Source organism: Dasypus novemcinctus, chromosome 18, assembly GCF_030445035.2.
Source record: "Dasypus novemcinctus isolate mDasNov1 chromosome 18, mDasNov1.1.hap2, whole genome shotgun sequence".
In the NCBI taxonomy this organism is placed as follows: Eukaryota; Metazoa; Chordata; class Mammalia; order Cingulata; family Dasypodidae; genus Dasypus; species Dasypus novemcinctus.
Window position 1 is genome coordinate 85,689,392 of NC_080690.1, and position 22,549 is coordinate 85,711,940.

General features: G+C 43.2%; 2 protein-coding genes and 1 pseudogene across 4 annotated transcripts; all 3 read right to left on the minus strand.

Annotated features, from left to right (window-relative positions):
• Window positions 1-2,837: 2,837 nt before the first annotated feature.
• On the minus strand, window positions 2,838-13,846 carry LOC101447655 (zinc finger protein 211). 3 transcript variants are annotated; one of them, XM_071209508.1, is made up of 4 exons: window positions 13,543-13,827; window positions 10,095-10,134; window positions 7,194-7,320; window positions 2,838-5,923 (listed from the first exon to the last, which is right to left on the minus strand). In XM_071209508.1, exons 3-4 carry the CDS (start codon window positions 7,225-7,227, stop codon window positions 4,698-4,700), a joined length of 1,260 nt encoding a protein of 419 aa, XP_071065609.1. In that variant the 5' UTR covers window positions 7,228-7,320; window positions 10,095-10,134; window positions 13,543-13,827; the 3' UTR covers window positions 2,838-4,697. The 3 variants fall into 3 exon arrangements, with proteins under 3 accessions (XP_071065609.1, XP_004456915.1, XP_058136932.1); XM_004456858.4 differs by lacking the exon at window positions 10,095-10,134 and having other exon boundaries at window positions 13,543-13,840; XM_058280949.2 differs by lacking the exons at window positions 7,194-7,320; window positions 10,095-10,134 and having other exon boundaries at window positions 13,543-13,846.
• A 4,346-nt stretch (window positions 13,847-18,192) lies between these two features.
• LOC111763775 (U1 spliceosomal RNA) lies at window positions 18,193-18,342 on the minus strand (annotated as a pseudogene).
• Window positions 18,343-19,567: 1,225 nt separating this feature from the next.
• On the minus strand, window positions 19,568-21,931 carry LOC139436838 (zinc finger and SCAN domain-containing protein 4-like). Its single transcript, XM_071209018.1, is given in 3 exon segments — window positions 19,568-20,316; window positions 20,383-20,584; window positions 21,533-21,931. Coding segments are annotated over 3 exon segments (1,350 nt in total).
• Between the last annotated feature and the right edge of the window lie 618 nt (window positions 21,932-22,549).

A 22,549-nucleotide genomic window follows, 5' to 3' on the forward strand; every position in this document is an offset into this window, starting at 1 on the left:
TTCTACAGATAAAATATATTCCTGTATCAGTACATTCACATACTGAGTAGTGTGAATGAAGGATAGAACCTCCTGGTCCAGGGGTGACAGCACATATCAAAATATCACGAAGCTGGGGAGCAGATGTAGCTCAAGTGGTTGAACACCTGCTTCCCATGTACGAGGTCCCAAGTTCAATTCTCAGTACTTCCTACAAACAAACAAACAAACAGAAAAACCAACCTGTGGGAAACAAAGGCATGTTGTTTCCATGGAAGCAAGTTACTTTCTGACTACTGGGTCATGCTGTCCCTAGAGATATACGTGCAGGTAGCTAATCTCTCTGGGAAACATAACATTGCAGCAGAACCCAGACTTGATATCTCAAGTAACCTGGGCAACAAGACTAATGAGTATATTTGTTTCAATAATATAATAGATTATGAGCTTTGGTAACTATCTTAGCCACTGTGTACTGTGTTATTTAGAATGAGGTAATGGGAATAGTTGGCTAGAATAGTTGCTGGTTCTCACAACTGCTTGGGGTATATAAAGAAGCCCCTGAGATTAATAAACTTGTCTGATGAGCTTGAGGCTTCAATGCTTGCAGAGTCCCTGAACCCAATCTTTCTTTGTCTTTCATTCCTGATACCCTCGGGTCCATCAACTCCGACACAACTCACTGGGGAGCAGATGAAACTCACTGGTTGAGAGCCTGCTTTCGTGTACGTGGTTCTGGGTTCAATCCACAATACCTCCTAATTTAAAAAATCACAATATAAATCTTAAATGTTTTATGCCTCTAACTTTAAAAAGCGAATACTCAAAATTTGGCATTTCCTAATCATTTCACTACCTTTCTAGGTTTTTGAGATGATTTGCAGCTAATGTATCGGTATGGTAGAAGTAGAATAAAACGGTGTGCTCCTGGCAACTCTTCCCAACTCTGTATTCAGTGACATCATTTAAAATTTTGTCATGATGCTAGTATTTACACCAGGGAAATAAAACTACAAGCCAGGGCTTGATTTACTGTATTATCAAATATCTACACTTAAGAAAGTGATGAATCAGGGAGCAGGTGTGGCTCAAGCAGTTGAGCACCTGCTTCTTATGAGAGGTCCCAAGTTTGGATTCCGGTACCTCTTAAAAACAAACAAAAAGCAGGAAGTGGATTTGGCTCAATTGATAGAGGGTCTGCCTACCACATGAGAGGCCCAGTGTTCAAACCCAGGGCCTCCTGACCCGTGTGGTGAGCTTGCCCACGTGCAGTGCTGAAGCATGCAAGGAGTGCCATGCCACACAGGAGTGTCCCCCGTGTAGGGGAACCCCCCACACAAGGAGTGCAGCCCATAAGGGGAGCCGCCCAGTGCGAAAAAGGTGCAGCCTGCCCAGGAGCGGCGCCATACACGTGGAGAGTTGACACAGCAAGATGACACAACAAAAGGAGACACAGATTCCCAGTGCCACTGACAAGAATACAAGCGGACACAGAAGAATACACAGCGAATGGACACAGAGAGCAGCCAAGTGGGGGGAAAGGGGGGAAGGGGAGTGAAATAAATAAAAACAAAACAAAAACAAAAACGTAAGAAGCAAGCAAATGAAAAAACCAACACAGAGGAGTCAATGTGGCTCAAAGGTTGAGCACTGCCTTCCTGCATACAAGGTCCCAGGTTTAATCTCTGGCCCTGGTACCTCAAAAACAACAACAACAACAAAAAGCAAAGACTGGGATCAGATGTGACTTAAGCAGGTGAGTGCCTGACCCGCCCCCCCACATGGGAGGTCCCAGGTTTAGTTTCTGGTGACTCCTAAAAAAAATGAGCAATGAGCAAAACAAGCAAAACAATAAGCAAACAATGAGCAAACAGGCAAGGGAGCCAACTCAGGGGAGCTGATGGGGCTCAGTGGTTGAGTGCTGGCCTCCTGCATATGAGATCCTGGGTTCAACCCCTGACTAATAAGGCACATTAAACTTAAAAGAGGAAACGGACTTTGGCCCAGTGGTTAGGGCGTCCGTCTACCACATGGGAGGTCCGCGGTTCAAGCCCCGGGCCTCCTTGACCCATGTGGAGCTGGTCCATGCGCAGTGCTGATGCGCGCAAGGAGTGCCGTGCTACACAGGGGTGTCCCCCGTGTAGGGGAGCCCCACGCGCAAGGAGTGCACCCATAAGGAGAGCCGCCCAGCACGAATGAAAGTGCAGCCTGCCCAGGAATGGCGCCGCCCACACTTCCCATGCCGCTGACGACAACAGAAGCGGACAAAGAAACAAGACGCAGCAAAAAGACACAGAAAACAGACAACCGGGGGAGGGGAGGGGAATTAAATAAATAAAAATAAATCTTTAAAAAAATAAAAAAAAAACTTAAAAGTGTATTTCTGTAGGCAGTACATTGCACAGATTCTTCCAATATTAAAAAACAGCTATCCCACAAAATGTTCTCACAGATCGTGCCTTATCTGTTACTGAAAAGGCATAACCAGCCAGAATTCATTAAAAAAAAAAAAAAAGGCAAAGGATATAAACTTTTTTAACCAAAAAGATATACACATAGCAAATAAACACACATAAAACTACTCAATGTCATGAATCATTAGGGAAATGAAATTAAAACTCTAGTGAGATACAGCTAGCTACACACACACTTATTAAAATGGCTGAAATATCAAGTGCCGGTAAGGTTATGGTAGAACTGAAATTCTCATACATTGCTGGAAGGGTACAAAAGGGAACAACAATTTTAGTTAACAGTTTGGTATCTTAAAAAGTTAAACATTCACCTACCTAGTGACTCAGGCATTGCACTCCAAGGTGTTAGCACCAGATATATGGAACATATATCAATGTAAAGAATTGTATACAAATGTTAGTAGCAGCTTTATTTGTAATAGTCAATAACCGGAAACAACTCAAATATCCATAGATGAATGGATAAATAGTGGTATAGCCATACAAAAGCATATGTAGCTATATAAAAAGAATGAACTATTCATGTAAGTATTCATATAAGCACCATGGATGAATTGCAAAATAATTATGCAGGATGAGGGGAACCAGAATTATTTTCTGTAAAGGACCCCAATCCATAAAATTCTAGAAAATGGACACTAATCTATTATAAAGAAATAAAAAAATATTAAGTAGCCTGAGGCAAATATTGGGGTGAAATATTCCTAATCAGGATTATCATGATCGTTTCACAGGTTTATACATATTAAAACTTAGCAAGTTACACACTTTACATAGGTGCCATTTATTGCATGTCAGTTATACCCTAACAAAGCTTTAAAATGGTTTAAAATGAAAATCTAGATCTCCCACTCTTTGGAAAACTGGATTCGGCAACTCCATATTGACTCCACCATCTTTCTCCTCATGGAAGGGGCAGCCTTGCCTGAAGAGCAGCAAACAGTGGTGAGCAATGAAGGCCATTTTCACCTGAGTCAACAGGCATGCTGGCCTGGACACAAAAACCACATCCCTGGACAATGGGGTCTCCCCTTTCTCCATCTTTGTTTCCCTACCTGTGCAGGAATGGCCCTGATACGAACAGCCCAGACAACCTACGAGACTCCACAAATCTTTATTTTCTCTGACAATGACCTCAGCTACAAAGGACACACAGGACTGGAGATCTTGAGAATTTACATGCACTCATCCCACATGCCTCATTGCCGTATTTGTGGATGCACTTTTAGAAAAGGCACATTCCAACTATATTGTGATCTCTAATAATAATCCAGTGTTTTGGTACCAATTATGGTTCCCCTGCCACTCTAACCTCAACCAGTGACACCAGCCTGGACATCAGAGCACATGGCTCCCTCGAAAGACCTGAGGGATAAGACTTCCCTCAGCAGTCCTGGGCATTAGGTGATATCCCATTCAGGCCGCTTGCAGAAGCACTGGAAGCTGTCACAGTAACTGCCACTCCTCAGAGTGGCCTCAGTGTACAATAAACCCATAAACAAGGCCACAAATTAGAACCACAAGGTCTTTTAGTCTTTTCTAGGTGCCTATGGTAGCAATGCAAATTAGGCCCAAATTAGAGAGGCATTTTCTGCCCTCATAGTGTCCTGAGGCACTGAAAGTTTGGGTTGCCCATAAAAGCTATTTACTCCTTCATGCTGACAGAACACAACTGTCTTCAACTCATCCACACAGTGAATAAAACCCTCAGGATTAGAGGTATCTTAAACAATGCCATCATTACTGTCCAAACCAGAGCACAGTGAGGTAAGTTATTTCCCCTATTGTTGACCCGGAGGCTGGAAAATTCCTTCACAAGCATCATTTCAGACCAACAGTATCCCTGAAAACAGTTGTCCTTCTCTGCAGGCACCAGAACATAGATCAGGTCCTCTGGGCCAAAACTATCTAGTCATGGGGAAAGAAAGAGAATTCCTTAAGGGCTCACACTATTCATGATTTTCTCCAGTGAATGGAACAGAGCACAAGTCTCTTTCCCTGATCACATTGGGACAAGAAGTGAAATGGATTCTACCACATCAAATAGCAGTAACAAAAATCTGGCAAGGGCCCTAGGCAGGTTACAGAGTGCAACACAGCTTATTAAAGATTCCCATGGATCTGGAGTTTATGAAGAACCTCCCCACTGGGAATGTTTGCATGACATTCAATTCAGACAGATGGCTCCCTCACAAAGACTCTCCTCATTTTAACAAATAAGGGAACAGGACAGTCCCCACACATCTAAAGTATTTCTCCTGTGTGAACTTTCTGATGCCCAGTGAGGTAAGACCTTCGACTGAAGGCTTTCCCACATTCCCTGCACGCATAAGGCCTTTCTCCAGTGTGAGCTCGCCGATGTTGAATGAGGCTAGAACTTTGGCTAAAAGATTTCCCACATTCACCGCACTCAAAAGGCCTTGCTCCAGTGTGAACTGTCTGGTGTTGAATGAGGTGTGATTTGCGACTAAAGGATTTCCCACACTCATTGCACTCATAAGGCCTTGCTCCTGTGTGAACTCTCCGGTGTTGAATGAGGCCAGAGCTTTGGCAAAAGGATTTCCCACATTCTCCACATTCATAAGGCCTTGCTCCACTATGAACCCTCCAATGTGTAATGAGGCCAGAGCTTTGGCTAAAGGATTTCCCACATTCACTGCACTCATAAGGCCTTTCATTAGTGTGAACTGTCCTATGATGAATGAGGCCAGAGCTTTGACTAAAGGATTTCCCACATTTGCTGCACCTATAAGGCCTTGCCCCAGTGTGAACTCTCTGATGTTGAATGAACCGTGAGTTATGGGTAAAGAATTTTCCACATTCATTACATTCATAAGGCCTTTCTCCAGTGTGGATTTTCTGGTGCTGAATGAGGTTAGACCTTCGTTTACAGGTTTTCCCACATTTGTTACATTCATAAAGCCTCTCTCCAGGATGGACTCTCTGATGCTGCACAAGTGTGTGTGCATTCCTGAAGGCTTTCTTGCATTCCCTAAAACTGTCATCACTTTTTCCACTGTGAAAGGTTGCTCCACACTCAGTACTATTGTTTGGATTCTCTCTGGTGTGACTGTTCTGTTGATGAAGAAGTCCCGAACCGGCCAGGAAGCACTTCCCAACTTCCCTGCAGGCAAAGGGCTTCTCTGACTCCTCGAACTTAAAGCTTTTCACAAACAAGGTGCTGCCCACATCAGTTCTGAAGGGTTTCTCTCCAGTGTGCTGGTTCTGGTGCTGGTGAACGTTTTCACTGAAAAGGAACTGTTTGCCATACACACCACACATGTGTGGTTTCTGTATGTGATGGTGCTCAGCCAAGTGTGAAATGTCTCTCAATACTGGGACACATGTGCCACAGGGGTGCATCTTCTGAGTGTAAGGATTTGCCTGGAGAGTCCTAACCTGTGACATTCCTTCTACAGACATACTCTCTTCAGATGGCACCTGCTCATCCTCCACTCCATGCCAGTCATCTGAAAGCAAAGAAGTGATGGTGATATACATGCTGACTTAATTGGGAGGGGCAGTTACATCAAAAATGTACATCTTGGTGCATCAAGACCAAGTCTGAGAGATTATTTTCAGAACAAGGGAGTTGGGCTCAGATTGAGGAGGTGGCTTTTGTGCACTACTAGCTCCTAAGGCCACAAAATGGGGGAGGCCTCACTGGCAGAAGGACACAAGGAGAAGGTGTGGCTTAGGGTTGGAAGGCAGGGTTTACAAGTCACTTCTCTACCAAAGGCTTTCAGCACGACCTAGGTCTGCTGGTAATATATGATGGTGTACAGAAGCATGTCTCCAGGACCAAGAAAATCTGATTACAACAGCTGATATTCAAGGACTATTTAAGGATATGTGGACATCTCACAACACAATGCTAGAGAGCAGTGCAGAGGGAGCAGCAGAGGATTAGTGAGACACAGAATCTAGAGAAGTGGTGAATAGCCCTGGGTCAGAGCAGAATATAAATAACAGAAATGACAAGCCAGCAAAGTGTCGAGAATGGGGAAGGAAAGGTAGAAATGAGGTGTGGCCACTGGCAATCGCACTGTAACCTGGTTACTCAGGACAGGTTCCTGGTGATGATCTGAACATAGCCCTGGCATCACACTCCCCACCTGCCCCCCCCAGCCAACTTTCACCAGGGCCAGGCCACTTCTGAGCCCATCTTGCCATGGCTGGAACCATCTGCATTCTGTGAAGGAATAAGGATTTCCCCATCCCCAAATGCAACTACATAGGACATGAATAATGCAAATCTTAACGGAAAGACAGATAGATGAGTGTCCAGCATTGGCTGAGAACAACTCAGCATATAACAGACCAGAGGAAAGAAAATTAACATTACAAGAACTTCAAAATAGTCTTTCAGGAACAACCCATGGTCCATATAAGTAGTGACCATGTCAGTGCCTGCAATTTCTGGCACAGTAGTCATGAGTAAAACTCAGGTACAGGAAGAGGGCAGAACATGGAGCACAGAGATATCATGGATCTGGGAGAGGGCAAGCAAGGAGGGAACCATTAAGCTGACAGCAAGACTCCTGACCCCAAATCCTTCTCTGTGAGGCTTTGGGGTAGTAAGTTTTGGGACTTCAAGAGGAAAGAAGAGGGCATTACGTCCAGGCCAACCCTAATAACAGCACTTTGCCCATGGACATGATGTGAGATGGACAGAGCTGCATGGAACAAGGGAAAGACAGAGCCTAGCCCTGGACAGTTGGGTGGGTGTCAGGGCCTTACCTGGTGAGGCCACAAGTGCAAGGTTCTCCAGCATCACATCGTGGTACAAGCATTTCTGAGCCTCATCAAGGAGCCCCCACTCCTCCCAGGAGAAGTACACAGCCACATCCTCAAAGGTCACGCTGACCTGCCATGATGGGGACTGATGAAACCATGAACAGCCTCTCTCCTGAGGACCCACAATCCATCCCCCCACATATCTGCCCCATGTTCCTCCCCAGCAATCCAACTCAGAGATACCAGATCCTGGTGCCATGGGTGCTGCTCTCTCCTCGTGGTCCCCTCAATCACTGGGTCCAATCCTCAGCAACAACAGAAAGTGTGCAGATAGATATCGTCTAAATTTTGGGCCTGACATACAGGGACCCAATGCTCCCTGCCAAGTATTTCCCCTGGTGCCCTCCAGACTGTGCCTTCCAGATACAAGTAAACTTGCATTTACCCTTCACTCTTAAATCCCCCAATACCAGGGTCATAGGGCCATCAGTTCATAGTGCCTCTCTACACGCACATCATTCTTCAGACTGTACCTCTCTCACATCTCTGGACCCAGAGCCACTTCCTCACAGTCTCTACCACCTCCCTGCCCCACACCATAGGCATCTCCCTGGATTCCCCACATGTTACTTGTCACATGGCATCAAGAGAGGCCTTGGCAAATTCAAACAGGATCTAGTACTACCCTAGACTGCTGGTAACCCCAACTGCCAGGGACTGCCCTGATGTCTGTTCTGAAGCCTTCCTGCCTGCCCCCGATTCTCACTGCAACATTGGCATTGTGGGAAAATGGCAATGGACTAAGAGGCAGAGCTGAATGCTCTCACAAAAACAATGGAGAAAGAACCAAAAGCTGCCCAAGAGATCTGCTTGGGGGTCGGCAGACCAGGACAGTCCTATACAACTCCCAGGAGGGTGAGAGACAGAGAAATGAAGAAGCTGAAAAGACAAACACGAGGTACCAAGCCCCAATGACTGCTGGCAAGGGCTCCTCTCTCCCGCCCCCAAGATATTAAGCTGGGGCAAAACCCCAGGCTGGCTGCAGCTGAGGGGAACAGACATCTTCCTTCCTGTCACCTGTTTCAAGGGAAAAGGAAGGGGAGGTTGGGGTGCTTTTCTTTAGTAATTCGGGCAGCAGAGCCTGCTTTGAATCTCTGCTCTGGAGATTCAACACAGGAACTCAGGAAGGCTGAGACTGAAACACCTCAGTGAAAAGGTGCATTGACTAGCACCACCTGCTGGCCAATCTGGAAATTGCATGGACATACACTGTTCACATCGTATCCAACCCCTGGGAGAAAACCTGCACCCCACAGTGAGTCCCTAGCCTAATTTTGAAAACTCAAGCTGGGCAATTAAAAAGATTGAAAATAAGGTGAACCAAATATGAAAGAAGAGCTGTGAAAAAAAAAAATAAAGCAATAGGCAAGACAGAGAAATTGGCCATCAGAGTCAATTCACCACATATTCAAATGCCTAGATACCAGCAAAAAATTACAAGCTATACTAAGAAACAGGAAGAGATGGCCCAGCCAAAAGAACAAATCAAGTATCTTGAAGAGATACAAGACTTAAGACAAACAGTGATACTCACAAAACTCTCCTAAATAACTTCAAAGAATTTATAAAAATATGACTAAAGAAGTAAAGGATATTAAGAAGATACTAGGAGGCATAAAGAACAATTTGAAAGCTTGCAAAAAAAAAAGTAACACACTTTATGGGAATGAAACATGATGGATGCGATTAAAAATACATTAGAGGCACACAAGAGCAGATTTGAATTGCTTGAAGACAGAATGAGTGACTCTGAAGGCAGAACATCTGAACTGGAAAAGACAGAAGAGAAAGAGAAGAGAATGGAAAAAATGGAACAGAGTTTCAGGGAACGGAATGACAATGTGATATGAGCAAACATTTGCATTATTGGTGTCTTGGAAGGAGAAGAGAATGGAAAAGGGACAGAAAGAATATTTAAGGAAATAATGACCAAAAACTTCCCAACCCTCAGGAAGGACATAAATATCAATATCCAAGGACAACATACGCCAAACAGAATAAATGTGAAAAGACCTACCCCAAGATACCTATTATTAAGAATGACAAATATCAGAGATAAAGAGAGGATTCTGAAAGCAGCAAGAGAAAAGCAAATCATCACATACAAGGGAAACTCAGTAAGATTAAGTACAGACCTCTCATCAGAAACTATGGAAGAGAGAAGAAAGCGGTATGACGTATTTAAGGTACTAAGAGAAAAACTGCCAGCCAAGAATTCTGTACCTGGCAAAGCCGTCCTTCAAAAATGAGGGTAAGTTCAAAGTCTTCACAAACAAACAAAAAACTGCTGGAATATCTTACCAAAAGACCAGATTTACAAGGTATACAAAAGGGGGTACTGCAACCTGAAAGGAATAAACAAGGGTGAGAGATTTTGAGATTTTTAGAAATGAAGATTATTAGGAAGGGTAAACTAAAGGATAAGAAGACAGACAATAGAATGACATGACAACAGAGAGCTGAAGGACAAAATGGATGAAGTAATTCCTTTACAGTAATAACACTGAATGTTAACGGACTGAACTTCCCAATCAAAAGACAAAGACTCACAGGAAAATATGAGCCATCTGTATGTTGTCTACAAGAGATCCACCTCAGACGTAAGGACACAACCAGGTTAAAAGTGAAAGGTTGGAGAAGCAGATATGGCTCAACCAGCTGGGCACCCGCCTACCACATGGGAGATCCCGGTGCCTCTTAAAGAAGACTTACAGACACCCATACCTGCCACAACAAGCTAGACAATGCGGTAATGAGCAGATGCCTAAAACAAGCAAATGCCACAAACTAGCAGATGCCGCAGCCTGTGGGAAGCGGATGTGGGTAAGGCCATTGGGCACTTGCCTCTCACGTGGGAAGTCCTGGGTTCAGTTCCTGGTACCTCCTTGGAGTAGGCGAGCAAACAATAAGCAGACAGATGAGAGAACAAACAACAGGGAAGGGGGGATAAATAAAGAAAAATAAAGTAAATAAATCTTTTTAAAAAAGTGAAAGGTTTGAAAAAGGTATTCTATGCAAATAGTAACCAAAAAAGAGCTGGAAGCCAAATAAACATAAAATATTAATATTATAGTAAATGAACAATAATTACTCAGTGCAACTAGCAAATTGTTCCTCTGATCAGTATTCTGTAAGTTTTTTCGTACAATGTGAACACTTGCTTTTAATTGAGGACAGAAGAAGAGATATATTTTTGGCTATTTCAGTTTTCTGTAACCCTTTCTTATGCATATTCATTAATTAAAATAATCCATTTGTATCAATAATGATTTAGCATGACTACTGTTGAAAAGATTTTGAGTTTTTCTGCCTTGTAAAATTATGAGTTGGCACATTATCTGCTGAAATTCATTCCAATAAGATGTGAAGAATTCCCAAATGGGAATCTGATTATCCAGAAAGAATTATGGCCTAAATGGAAATTAAATAACTAAACTAACATTTTATCTGAGTCTTAGAGATTATGTCCAATTGTTAGAACTATAATATAAAACCTATAATTATAAATAATTTCTATTATATTAGGGTTATTCATGTTTTTTAGTATTTGTTGCTACACTATTTCTTATAATTGATTATATTTAATCTGGCTTTGCGCTCTTAAAATTTGTAATTTTTTTCAATCTATTTTGCTATTTATCTTACAATTTTACAATAAAGGACTTTTTAACAGCTATTTTATTAACAGATCATATGATGTGAATCTATCTCAGTAAAACTACTTAACAAACAAACAATTGGTCAAGAATATAGAGAAATAGCAACTATGTACAGCAGGGGAAACAGAGGTTGAAAGGGGAGGAATTACTTTGTCTGTTTTTTGCTTATTATTATTAATGAAGTAATGAAAATGCTTTAATAACAATTAAAGTGATGAATGCACAACTATGTGATTATACCAAATAACACTGATTGTACACTTTGGATAAATTGCATCTTCAATTAGTAAGTACCAATAAATTGATTTGTTTAAAAAAAAAAAAAGGGTAGGTTGGGGGAAAAATATACCAAATACAAAATAAGGACTATAGTTAGTAGTCATATTTTTTTACTGTTTTTACATGGTTTTAATAAATGTATTACAACATTGTAAGGTGTTAGCAGAGGAGTGATGTATGGGACCCCTGTATGATGTTATGCATGTTTATCTTGTAAGTTCACAACTTTTACTATACACTTATTGTTTTATGTTCATGTATGAATGACAGACTTAAAAAAATATATTAAAAACAACAATAACAAAAGAACTAGGTATGGATATCACATACCCATGGCCTTCTTCCACTTCTGTATTGTACTTGCTGTCTCTTTGTAACAATATTCCTCTTTCCACATAACTTCGATTCAAAGCCCAGCCCCAGTGCTTCAGCACCCCCACCCAGGCCTAGTGACTCTCAGATGACTATCTTTGCCTTTGATCTGTTGAACCAATCTGACTGAAATATCTTGGGTCTCACCAAAGGCTATTCCAAATTCCTGATGAGTGAATACAGCTGTGAATATGCACTAACCACAGGTTCCATATCATCTTGTCTTAATTCCTTTATGCCTCTCACCCATCTCACGTCTAGTCTTTCTATTGAAAGTCCTGGCCACCTGCCAGACCATCTTCTCCTGCACAGCCCCCTTCGCTGTCACTTTCCTCTCTCTTCTGTTTGTGAGGCTCCATCCCTAGCAACCTGGTGTCCAAGCAAGAGAGAGCCAATCCTCAGCCCCCACCCTCTTCTTCCCAACCCACTAACAGCACTGTCACCAAGACCTGAAGATTCACCCTTCTTAATGTGACCCTCAACTCCACCCTGGTCCACACTAGCTAACACCTTTTAGATATCTCTATCCTGAACCCCTCTCCAAATTTCCAGAATTGTGTGACTAGTTGCCCGCTTGATGGCTCTACTCAGTGTTCCCTGAAACATTTAATCCTTAGCATTTCTGAAACAAAGCTCCTTATAGTACCATTTTAAATTATTCCTGCTAGTCACTTCCACATATCAGAGAATGGGGCTTCCATTCCTCCAGCTAAGACCAAAACTCCTGAGTTCATCCCTGATCCCTCCCTTTCTCTCCTACCTATCATATCAGAAAATCTGGTTCAACCTTCTTAAAAAAAATGGATCCAAAATCCAACAGATCCAGAATCCAACAACTTGATCCTCACATACTACTCAGGTCCATCAATACTTATCTGGACTATTGCAATCGCCTCCTCCCTACCCACCCCACCAACCCCAGTCTGTTCTACTCTCTCAGCCAAATTAAACCTATTAAGACCTGAATAAGATCACCTTGCTCCTTTAATCCAAACTTCCCATTACTTCCAGAATAGACACCCAGCTTCTTAGGAAGCCAGTCCAGACTTGACTCTTGCCCCCTGCTCTTTGTTCCCACAACAAAAGAGACATTAATCACTTCCACCTCAATCTCACCTCAAAGCATATGCATATGCTGGTACCTGTTGCTGGGGTAACCTTCAACCCCTCTTTCCACTGGTGGCCAGAAACAGGAACTGCTACATATAACCCATAGCCCGGTCTCAGGTCTTTCTCCAGGGTCCCTAGAGCCAAGAGCTTGGAAAAATCCCAAGATATCACAAATGCAAAGGACATGTGGGTGAGAGTTGGCATAAGTGAGGCCCTGGCACATCCTCTCCCTCCCTGTGTAAATTCTATAAGTGCTTCTACGGCTCTGGAAAGAAGCTGGCCATGGAGGCAGGCAACCATGCCAGAACTACATGGACACAGTCCTGGGAGTCAGGTGAAGTCGCTGACTGTCCAACCACTGTCCTCAGTGCTGCCTCTTACCAGCTGTGTGACCTTGGGCAAGGACTCAACATCCCTGGGCCTCAATGTTCTAATTAGCCCGTCTAGTCTGTACTTCCTTTGAACAGCCTTTTGGAAACTTTAAAAATCCTAACTCAGTTTCCTCCTTTGTTCAAATTTCTCCATGAATCCCAGAACCCTAAAAATGAAGGCAAAATTCCTCAGCCTGCCATTCCAGAAGCGACTTCGCCTCACGATCTGCTTCCTGCAGAAACAAGATGGACCCAGGTTTTCCGAATGCTCCCGGCTCCGTCACATCTCTAAGCTTTGCAAATACAGTCCCTCTATTTCTAACAACCCTCCACACCTCATCACGCCGGGTCTCAAAAAATACGGACCCAACGACGAGCACCTCACTGTCCTGGACGCTACGGCCTGGACTGCCATGACCGGAGTTGGTGCCTCTCCGGCGGGACATTAGGGCTCGAAAGAGGGGGAGAGGGCAGGTGAGGCCTGGAGGACGCAGCGTTTACCTGGGCCGGGGCCGTGGGCGCTGCCGCACACATCGCAAGCTGTGAGCGGGGCGGGCCAGGGGCGGTGGGCTGCAGGGGCCGGGAACCAGGCACCGCCGTCCCCAGCACAACCCTACAGCCAGCCACCTCAGACTTCGCCCTCCAGCCCGCCTCTGTGCAGTTGGGGGAACGCCTCTTCCGGCGCCTTCTCGATCCCGTCACCTCGGTCACCAAGGCCCGGAACAGCGATCCACCACCACTAACCCTGCCGGCCCACCCAACGAAAGCCAAAATGACCGCCACGGAAGGGACGCCGGAAGTCGGCGCAGCCGCGCAGCGCACGCACGAAAATGCCCCCATCCTGGGCTTTCATTGGCTCAGCGCCGCTGCCGCGCAGCGCAGGGCGCTCTGGGTAATGTAGTTCCCACCGGTCCACAAACGATGACGGAGGGAGCGTCTCCCTGGTCTCCAGCCCTGATCTGATGACCACAGCGCTAGAGTATGCGGGAGGGGTTACTTAGTTCTTTTTTTCTAAGGGCCGCACCCAGTTTTCTGGGGGAGAGTTGTTTAGAGACATTATTTCAGACTCCGTGACACTTAGCATCCTCTCTTTCAGGCTAAAGGTGTTATATACCCTCATAGGCTACAAATCCCAATGGGCGTGTCATCCCGTGGAGTATGCCGACACAAAAATATTTCCACTCGGAGCTGGAAGCTAATAAACTTTATCTTCTTGTTCTTCAAGTGCATGAAGCCTGAATCGTTAGAGTGAGGTGGTTTTTTTTTTTTTTTTTTAGTTCAATATGTTCTGTCAGGAAAAAGAGAAGACCCCAGAGAGGGCCGTGCGGTGAAGGAAAATGTGGAAATTGGGTCGCCTGCAACAGATGGTCAAGGATGGAACTCTCTGGTCTCCTCAGAAAATATCTTTTCTTTCTGTGGAATCAGTGATTGTATCCTACAGAATGATAATTTTTCTTACTTCACGTCTTGAGATATATTCAATTCTTTTTAGGAAACCAACAATTATTTGAAGAGTCATTTGCCAAATGACATTTAGGGACAGGACAGGGTCTGCGGTGTTCACAGTCAAAGCATGTATGCAAAGGAGACAACAGACTGTAAGAAAAAAAGTTTGGGACACCAAATCACATAAGCTGAACAGGCCATGGAAATACCACTCAGTCCTGATGCTTAAAATGATGCCTCTTTCAGAACCAGGTTCAGAATGTCAGTAACCTTGTGGTTGAGCTATGTTTGCTTGCAGGAATTGAATTCAGGATGCCAGTAACCACAAGACCAACTTGAACTAATTTTATCCAAGAGGGCGCTGGGGTGGTGTGTGCAGGAACATGGACAAGAGTGACAAATGCTAAAGAGAACCATCTATGTATGCCCAAGCTGTCCCCACCCACCCCCATCTCACCCTAATCCCGTATAAAAGAACTCCTGCCACCTCCCTTTGGGGAGAAGTGTCTTTTGACTTGAGTCTACCTCCATTCTTTGATTAAAGAATAAAGTTTCTGCTCTGCTTTACCAAATCTGGTCTCACTCAGTTGACCTGAGCAACACAGAAGACCCACTTCAGGGTTCCTACACAAAGGAGGTTGGTAACAAAGTGATTATCGTTTTTACTGTTTTTGCAGGAAGAGGGTCTGTATAGGAAGTTGAGATTATCTCAGAAAAACAGTTGTGAAATGCAAATTATAAAGTTATTAATAGTGATTATGTAGTAATTTAAAGGGTGGCAGAAATATCTCTGGGAAAATATCAGTGAAGGGTTAAAAAAGTTAAAATTTCAGCAAAGTTTGAGCAGGAGACACAAGTCTGAGGTGGGAAAAAATTAAGCTGAGCATGTGACTGCTGAATCTTTGGCCATTCTAAGGGTTTTGTCTTCAAATTTTGATTATTCAAATATATAATTCAGTGCTGTTAATTACATTCACAATGTTGTGCTATCATCACATTTTGACTGTTGTTAAAAGGGGATATTAAAATAAAAACATAGGACTGTACAACACAAACAGAGAACCCTAATGTAAACCATGGACTATAGTTAATAACTCAATTATAACAATATTCTTTCATCAGTTGTATCAAATGCACCACACTAATGCAAGGTGTTAATAATAGGGGGAGTATATGGGAATTCTGTATTTTCTGCATTCTTCTGTAAACTTCCAACTTCTCTAATTAAAGAAATTCATCTGGGGGCTTTAAAAAAAATCTCTGTGGCCAGGCTCTTTCCCACAAGTTAAATCCTGATCTGTGGATTGGGGCCCAGGATATATTTTTCAAAGCTCTCAAGTAATTGTAATGAGCAGCCATGGTTGAGGAACTCTGCTCAAAAGGCTCATGTTTTTTCCAGGTGTGGGCAATAAATGGGAAGCTCTTCCAGCTGCAGAGAAGAGGAAGTGTTCATCCCTATAGTGAAGTTCCCCCAGCAGGTGTAGGAGGAAATAAGGCTGTTACCCTCCCTGAAATCCTATGGAACCTTAAAGGAGCCTGCTCCCATGTAACTGAGGAAAGTGTTGGTTGCAGAAGCAAGGCAAAACACCTCTTTCTACTAGTATAAATGTCTCCATCTTCTCCTCCTTCCTGCTCCCACCTCACTAACAGATTATGTCACAATTTTCCTAAGATTTAAAAGATGCTTGACTTATGTAAACATGGCATAAGTGTATTTCAATGTTATCTTACTTTTAATGTTTAGAATATATGATTGAATATTGAAAAATAAAACTTATATTCTTCTTGTTAGGGAAAATTTTCTTTTTAGTTCATGAGTACCTTGAGCAATACCAGCTTGGAGGGAGAGTTAAAAGGGATATTTAAAATAACTAAAATAGTAAAAAGACATAGAATCTGTGCTGTTGTATTTACTCTATACTTTAACAACTGTTCAATGAGCCCCCACTGGATCTCAGGCACTAGTGTATGGGTGTGGAACAAATCAGCAAGTAAGAGAAAGACTATAGCCCACACGAGGCTTACACTCTATTCAAGGAAAGCAGATAAGAAAAATGAAAGAGGACATACTCAATTATATTTTGTTAGATTGTGGTAGGTACAACGTGAAAAGGAGAGAAGATGAGGATGCCAAAATAGGAAAGAGTGAGCTACACAGTCCTGAAAGGCAGGTCTCCTTAATAAGAGGGTGATGAAGCAAATATTTGAAAGAGGTGAGGGATGAGCCACGAGGGTATTTGTGTGTGTATGTGTGTGTGTGTGTGTGTATGGATTAAGTTCCAGGATAAAGAATCAGAGAGCTAGGCAGCTTCAGTAAGTGGAATCTGGCCCAGGGAAAGCCAGGGCATCTCCACAAGGTCCCACCAGTCCTGTTGGCCATTCATTTGCTTTGCTCATTGCAGATTCCTTCAGAGAATGTCTATAAAAACTCTGGACTCTGCCCCTCTCAGAATGCAAATTCCTAGCCCAGTGAGCTGGGCCCTGGAACAACATGGTCTCACCATTCCCGCATTACACAAATCTGGTTCTCAGAGTCTTAACATTGGATCAGCAGCATCAGCAGCATCTGGGGAATTGTTATATATGCAAATCCTCCATTCCAAACTAAGAGTTATTGAATCAGATTCTTTGGGGGTGGGACCCGAGAATCTGCTTTTTTCTTTTAGGTACCGGACCTTGTATGTGGGAAGCCAGTGCTTAAATACTAAGCCACATCAGCTTCCCTGAGTTGGTTTTTTCATTTGTTTTACTTGTAGTTTGGTTTTTTGTTTTTGGAAGCATCAGGAACTGAACCTGCGACCCCCATGTGGGAAGCAGGCATGTAACCACTTGAGCCACATCCGCTCCCAGGATCTGCATTTTAATAAGGCCTCCATGTTATTTTGATGCACATTCAAGAACATTCAGTCCTTCTGCTGGGATTCTTGTGATAGGGTGCATGTGTTTCTGTGATTAACAGTAATCCTGTCTAAAGCTGCAGCATTTTAAACTCAAATTGAAAAAGCCCATCAGTACAGGTTTGTATTCCTAAGTCTTTTCAAAACACTCAATATATTAAATGTCAAATTGTTTTTCTCATTAAAGGAGAAAGTGAACAGTCTCTGATAAGTCTACCTCCTGAAGAACAATGTTTGCAGCATAGTATGGATCCTTTTAGAATGGTTTTTGCACATATCACTGTGTAAATATATGCATGTGTGTGTTCAAACATCCTATGCAAGATGTTTTTAAGAAAAACACAGCTATAAATTTAATACCAATTTTCAGTTTCCTTTTCTCAATTAACAATATATCATGGGTAGCCTAAAGCTGCTACCTCATAGTATGCTCAATTTATCCTTATTGACAGCTGGTACTCCTGAAACCATCTCCTTCTTTTAAATGCTGAACTGCTCCCCTTTATTTTGTTGTGCTGCAGCTGGCCTGCTCTAGTGGGAGGAGTCTTCTACTGAAAAAACAAAACAAAACAGGACTTCTTAAGGAAATGGTTAAATCCATATCCAGGGCAGAAGTGTTGGAACCAAACTCAGAATGACTTATTATACAAGAAAGCAAAGGAGCCAAGAAAGACCACCAGGGTGATGCCAACAGAAATGCTAGCATGAAGGGCTCCGAATGGCCAAGGGAAAAACATTTTTGGCAGCAAAAGATTTGCAATAGATTAAAACAGAGTAAAAGTCCTATTTTTAATTTTTTAAAATCACATATGCAACTGCCCCACAACACAAATCCTGTAGTCAAGTTTCCCCCATGTGGGGAAATCCCAAGGGTCAGCAGATCCCCAGTGCAATGGATCAATCTCACCCTGGGAAAACCACCTTTGTGACCATAGTATCTCCCCTGTCAGGTAAGGATGAGTCCTATATTTTTATTATTTTTTAAAAGATTTATTTCTTTCCCCTCCCCCTGTTGTCTGCTCTCTGTGTCCATTTGCTGCATGTTCTTTTGTGTCCACTTGTATTATCAGGTGGCACTGGGAAACTGCATCTCTTTTTAGTTGCATCATCTTACTGCATCAGCTCTCCATGTGTGCCGCACCACTCTTGGGTGGGCTTCACTTTTTTCACACAGGGTGGATCTCCTTGAGGGTCACACTCCTTGCACATGGGCTTCCCCTACATGGGGACACCCCTGTGTGGCACAGCACTCCTTGCGTATGGCAGCACTGTGCGTGGGCCAGCGCACCACACAGGTCAGGAGGCCCTGGGTATAGAACCCTGGACCCTCCATATGGTAGGTGGAAGCTCTATCAGTTGAGCCATGTCTGTTTCCCCTATATTTTTAATACCACTAAAATAAAGTACTCATACTTTTGGTTTATGGTAAAATACCAAGTCAACACATTTAAAAGAGACAGAAAATGCAAAAACACAAGTTTCTTTTTCTATCTGAATTTAATCTTTGAATAAGGATACCTCATAATAAAGGAGGGCAGAAGACAAAATATTTCTACCCAAGTAACCAATCTGTATTTGATTTTCCTACTAAAATAATTCTTTTTCAGGAAATATTTGGCATGCTGGATAATTTAATTTTCTGGTGGGTCCACATATGGCAGTGGTACATGGATGACTGGCAGTAGCTTCCTTTGCAAAGGGAACACACATAGAGCTTCTCTTTGGAGTGGATGCTCTCATGCCTCAGCTCAGGCCTGCTTCCAGGTGTCCCTCTCTGGTCTTCACATTTTTAGGGTGGCTTTGGCTGCACCATCATCAAAGGGTGTGGATAGAGGACAGGGAAGCTAACAGGCAGAGCCTCAATGCACAACTGTGAGCTTTGTGTCCACGGGAAGTGGCACTCAACATCTTCTCAGGCAGGACATACTTCTGAATTTTAAAGACTTAAAAACACCATCAGGTGGATTCATTTATTTATTCTACAGATATTTATGGAATAAACGTCAACCACTTGTTCTAGGCACCATGATGGATAAGTGAAGAAAATGTCTAATTCCCTGGCCTCCTGGAATTTACATACTAGGGGAATGAGACATTAAGTAGAAGGATAATTAGTAATGGAATTATGTGTACATAAATAGAAATATTTACGTACACATAAATATGCATACACATATCCATCTTTATAAATCTTTTGTCAGGGCAGTAGCTGAGGAAGCTTCTGGAGTGGCAGAATCACTTTTGAGATTAATTTTCTGGTGCATCCGCACATGACGGTGGTATGTGGATGACTGGCGGTAGCTCTTTTTGCAAAGGGAACACACATAGGGCTTATCTCCAGAGTGGATTCTCTCATGAGCTAGCAAGTTGGTTTTGTGGCTGAAGGATCTTTCACACGAGCTGCACCTGAAGGGCTTCTCCGCCATGTGAATCTTCTGGTGCACGTGGAGGTCTGATGTCTGGAAGAAACCTTTGTGACACTCAGTGCAAACAAATGGCCTTTCATTCCTGTGTCTTCTCTGGTGGGCTTCTAGCTGAGAGGGAAACCTGAAGATCCTGGGACAGTCCTCACATTTGTATGACTTTGGGGGACTGTGGACTCTTTCTTGGTTTATCCCACATCTGGATGTTCCATCACTGCTTTGATTGGTAAGGGCAGGCTTAGGGCTGGCTTGATCTGTCCTGGGAAGAAACTGCGTTTCCACCTCCATAGGGACATCTTGAGAAGAGGATTCTCCTAGGGATCCTTCCTGGGATGTGGGGGAGCCAAGCTCTGCTCTTCTAAAGTTGTGCAGGTTCTTCCAAGAACCACTCCCCTCTTCAGGCTTAGGGCTATCATCTTCCTGAATAATAACCACGTAAGGTACTTGATTTCCTTGACTAGTAATATTGACATTAATTTGATTGCGTTTCACAAAAATGTTGCTGTCATCTTTATATTCATCTCCTGTGAAAATAAAGAGATGACTTAATGACGTTAACTCCACAAGGGAGCCACATAGAACATCCCTCCAGTGCCCAGGTCCCCTTCACTCACCATGTCCTGTTTGAAGGGGAATATTTTGGGGACCTTGGAAGGGTGTCCTCATGCTCTCTCCTCTTGGGGTTCCTGCTGGCATTTGTTCCATGAGATAAATGACTTCTCTTAAGGGCATATTCTCTGAGAAGAGGGCTTCCTGTCCCTGCATGTGGACATGGACCTGTAAACAGAGACCGATGAGTGTACTATCTAGATTGGTTGGTGACCAAAGCCTTGGAAGGGGTGGAAAACCTACCCTCATCAAATTTCACAAGATTCCTCAGTTATGGGCTCCCACATCTCCATGCCCTGCCCTTATCTCTGTTGGTTCTTCAGTATGTCTTCCCTGATTAAAAAATAACAATAAGTCTTTCTAAAGGAAGAGCCAGCACTTGCGAAGGCCTTTATTCCTCACACTTGAGAATTCTGCTCAAATGCCAATTTCTCAGATTCCCCCTTCCCCACTGCACCAGCTAATATTATTCCCTTGGAGATTCTCAATGACCAACAGGTTTATTTTCCTCTTAGCACTTAACACATTCTGAAATTACCGTGTTTATGCATGGCTCACTCATTTCCTTTTTATAAACATAACTCAAAATTTTATTACCTTCCCAAACATGTGCTACAAACATCTTGGCAGATACTAGTGCCCAGTAAATACTTGCTCAATGTCCTTCATCCCATTTCTTCCATATCTGCAAAGATTTTATCCATCTGTCTCCTGAGCTAGGTTAAAGTTTGGGAGGATAGACCTGCTAGACTCTTATCTCTTCCAGGCATTAACAAATGACCTTGTACACGTTAATTAAATTGCCTGAACATTCTTAATAAATAAATTTTTAAATGGGTCACCAATATTCTTTAGTTCTATAGGAACAGGGAAAGTATTACATCAATTAATCAGTATGCCCGGCTCCTATCTATTCTACAGAATAAGCACACGTACACCCCTCCACTTTCTTCTTGCTAATTAAGGTGAAGTTATGAAGAGTGGTGGGAGGAGGTGATTTGGCTAATAAGTGGGTTACAATAACTCTTCTTTCTCCACTTCCGGGCAACTCTGCCTGACAGTACTTGTTTCTTATGCTCCTCTGCCCTGTACCCCAGGTCAGGACGCACTACTCACAAAATCAGGTGACTTCATGCAATCATCATTCAACTCTCCCACGAGTTTTTCCAGATTTCTTCCACTTGAATCCCATTTTTCTTTCAAAATGGACCTGTTCCTGCAGTATCCATTCATCACAAGCTGTTCCAGTATCAATTGAGAAATAATTTCTTCCTTGCTGTGTTTTTCTGGCTGCAGCCACAAGTGAAATACCTTACGGAGTCTTTTTAGTTCCTGCTTTGCAAATGAGCCATTGCTGGTTTGATATAAGCTGAGCTGAGGGCCCTGGAACTTAGAGTTCCCCTCTCTCCTCTGGAGATCACATCCTTGGGTAGGTTCAAGCTCTAGATTGTGTGACCCAGGATGACCACTCCTGGATGGGTCATGTCGAAAGGAAGTTCTGAGATCTAAAGCCATGCTTAGCAAGAATTCTCAGGAAGACTAAATTTCAAGGATTCAGGCTCTAGGGAACACTCGAAGACTGCAAGGTATAAATTAAAAGATAGGTAATTAATAATAACATACCATAATTTTTAAAAAATTCAGGTCCAGATAGCCTCATGGGTCAATTGTACCAGATATTTAAGAACTCAAATCATAAACACATTTTCCCAGAACCTAGACAAAATGGATCTACTTCCTATCTTAGTTAATGAGCCCAAAAGGAGCTGCTAGTGGAAGTGGCTCAAGTGGTTTGGCATTCACCTCCCACATGGGAGGTCCTGGGTTCCATTCCTGGTGGCCCCTCCCCAAATAAGACTAGCAGACAGATGAGGGAGCCATCTCTGAGGGGGGATTAAATTAAAAAAAAAATAGTTGCATGGTGGGAAGCAGATGTGGCTCAACTGATAGAAAGTCTGCCTACCATATAGGAAGTCGAGGTTTCGGTACCCAGGGCCTCCTGACCTGTGTGGTCACTCAAGGAGTGCTGTGCCAATCAGGGGTGTCCACTGCATAGGGGTGCCCCACACGCAAGGAGTGTGCCCTGCAAGGAAAGCTGCCCCATGTGAAAAAAGCACAGCCCACCAGGAGTGG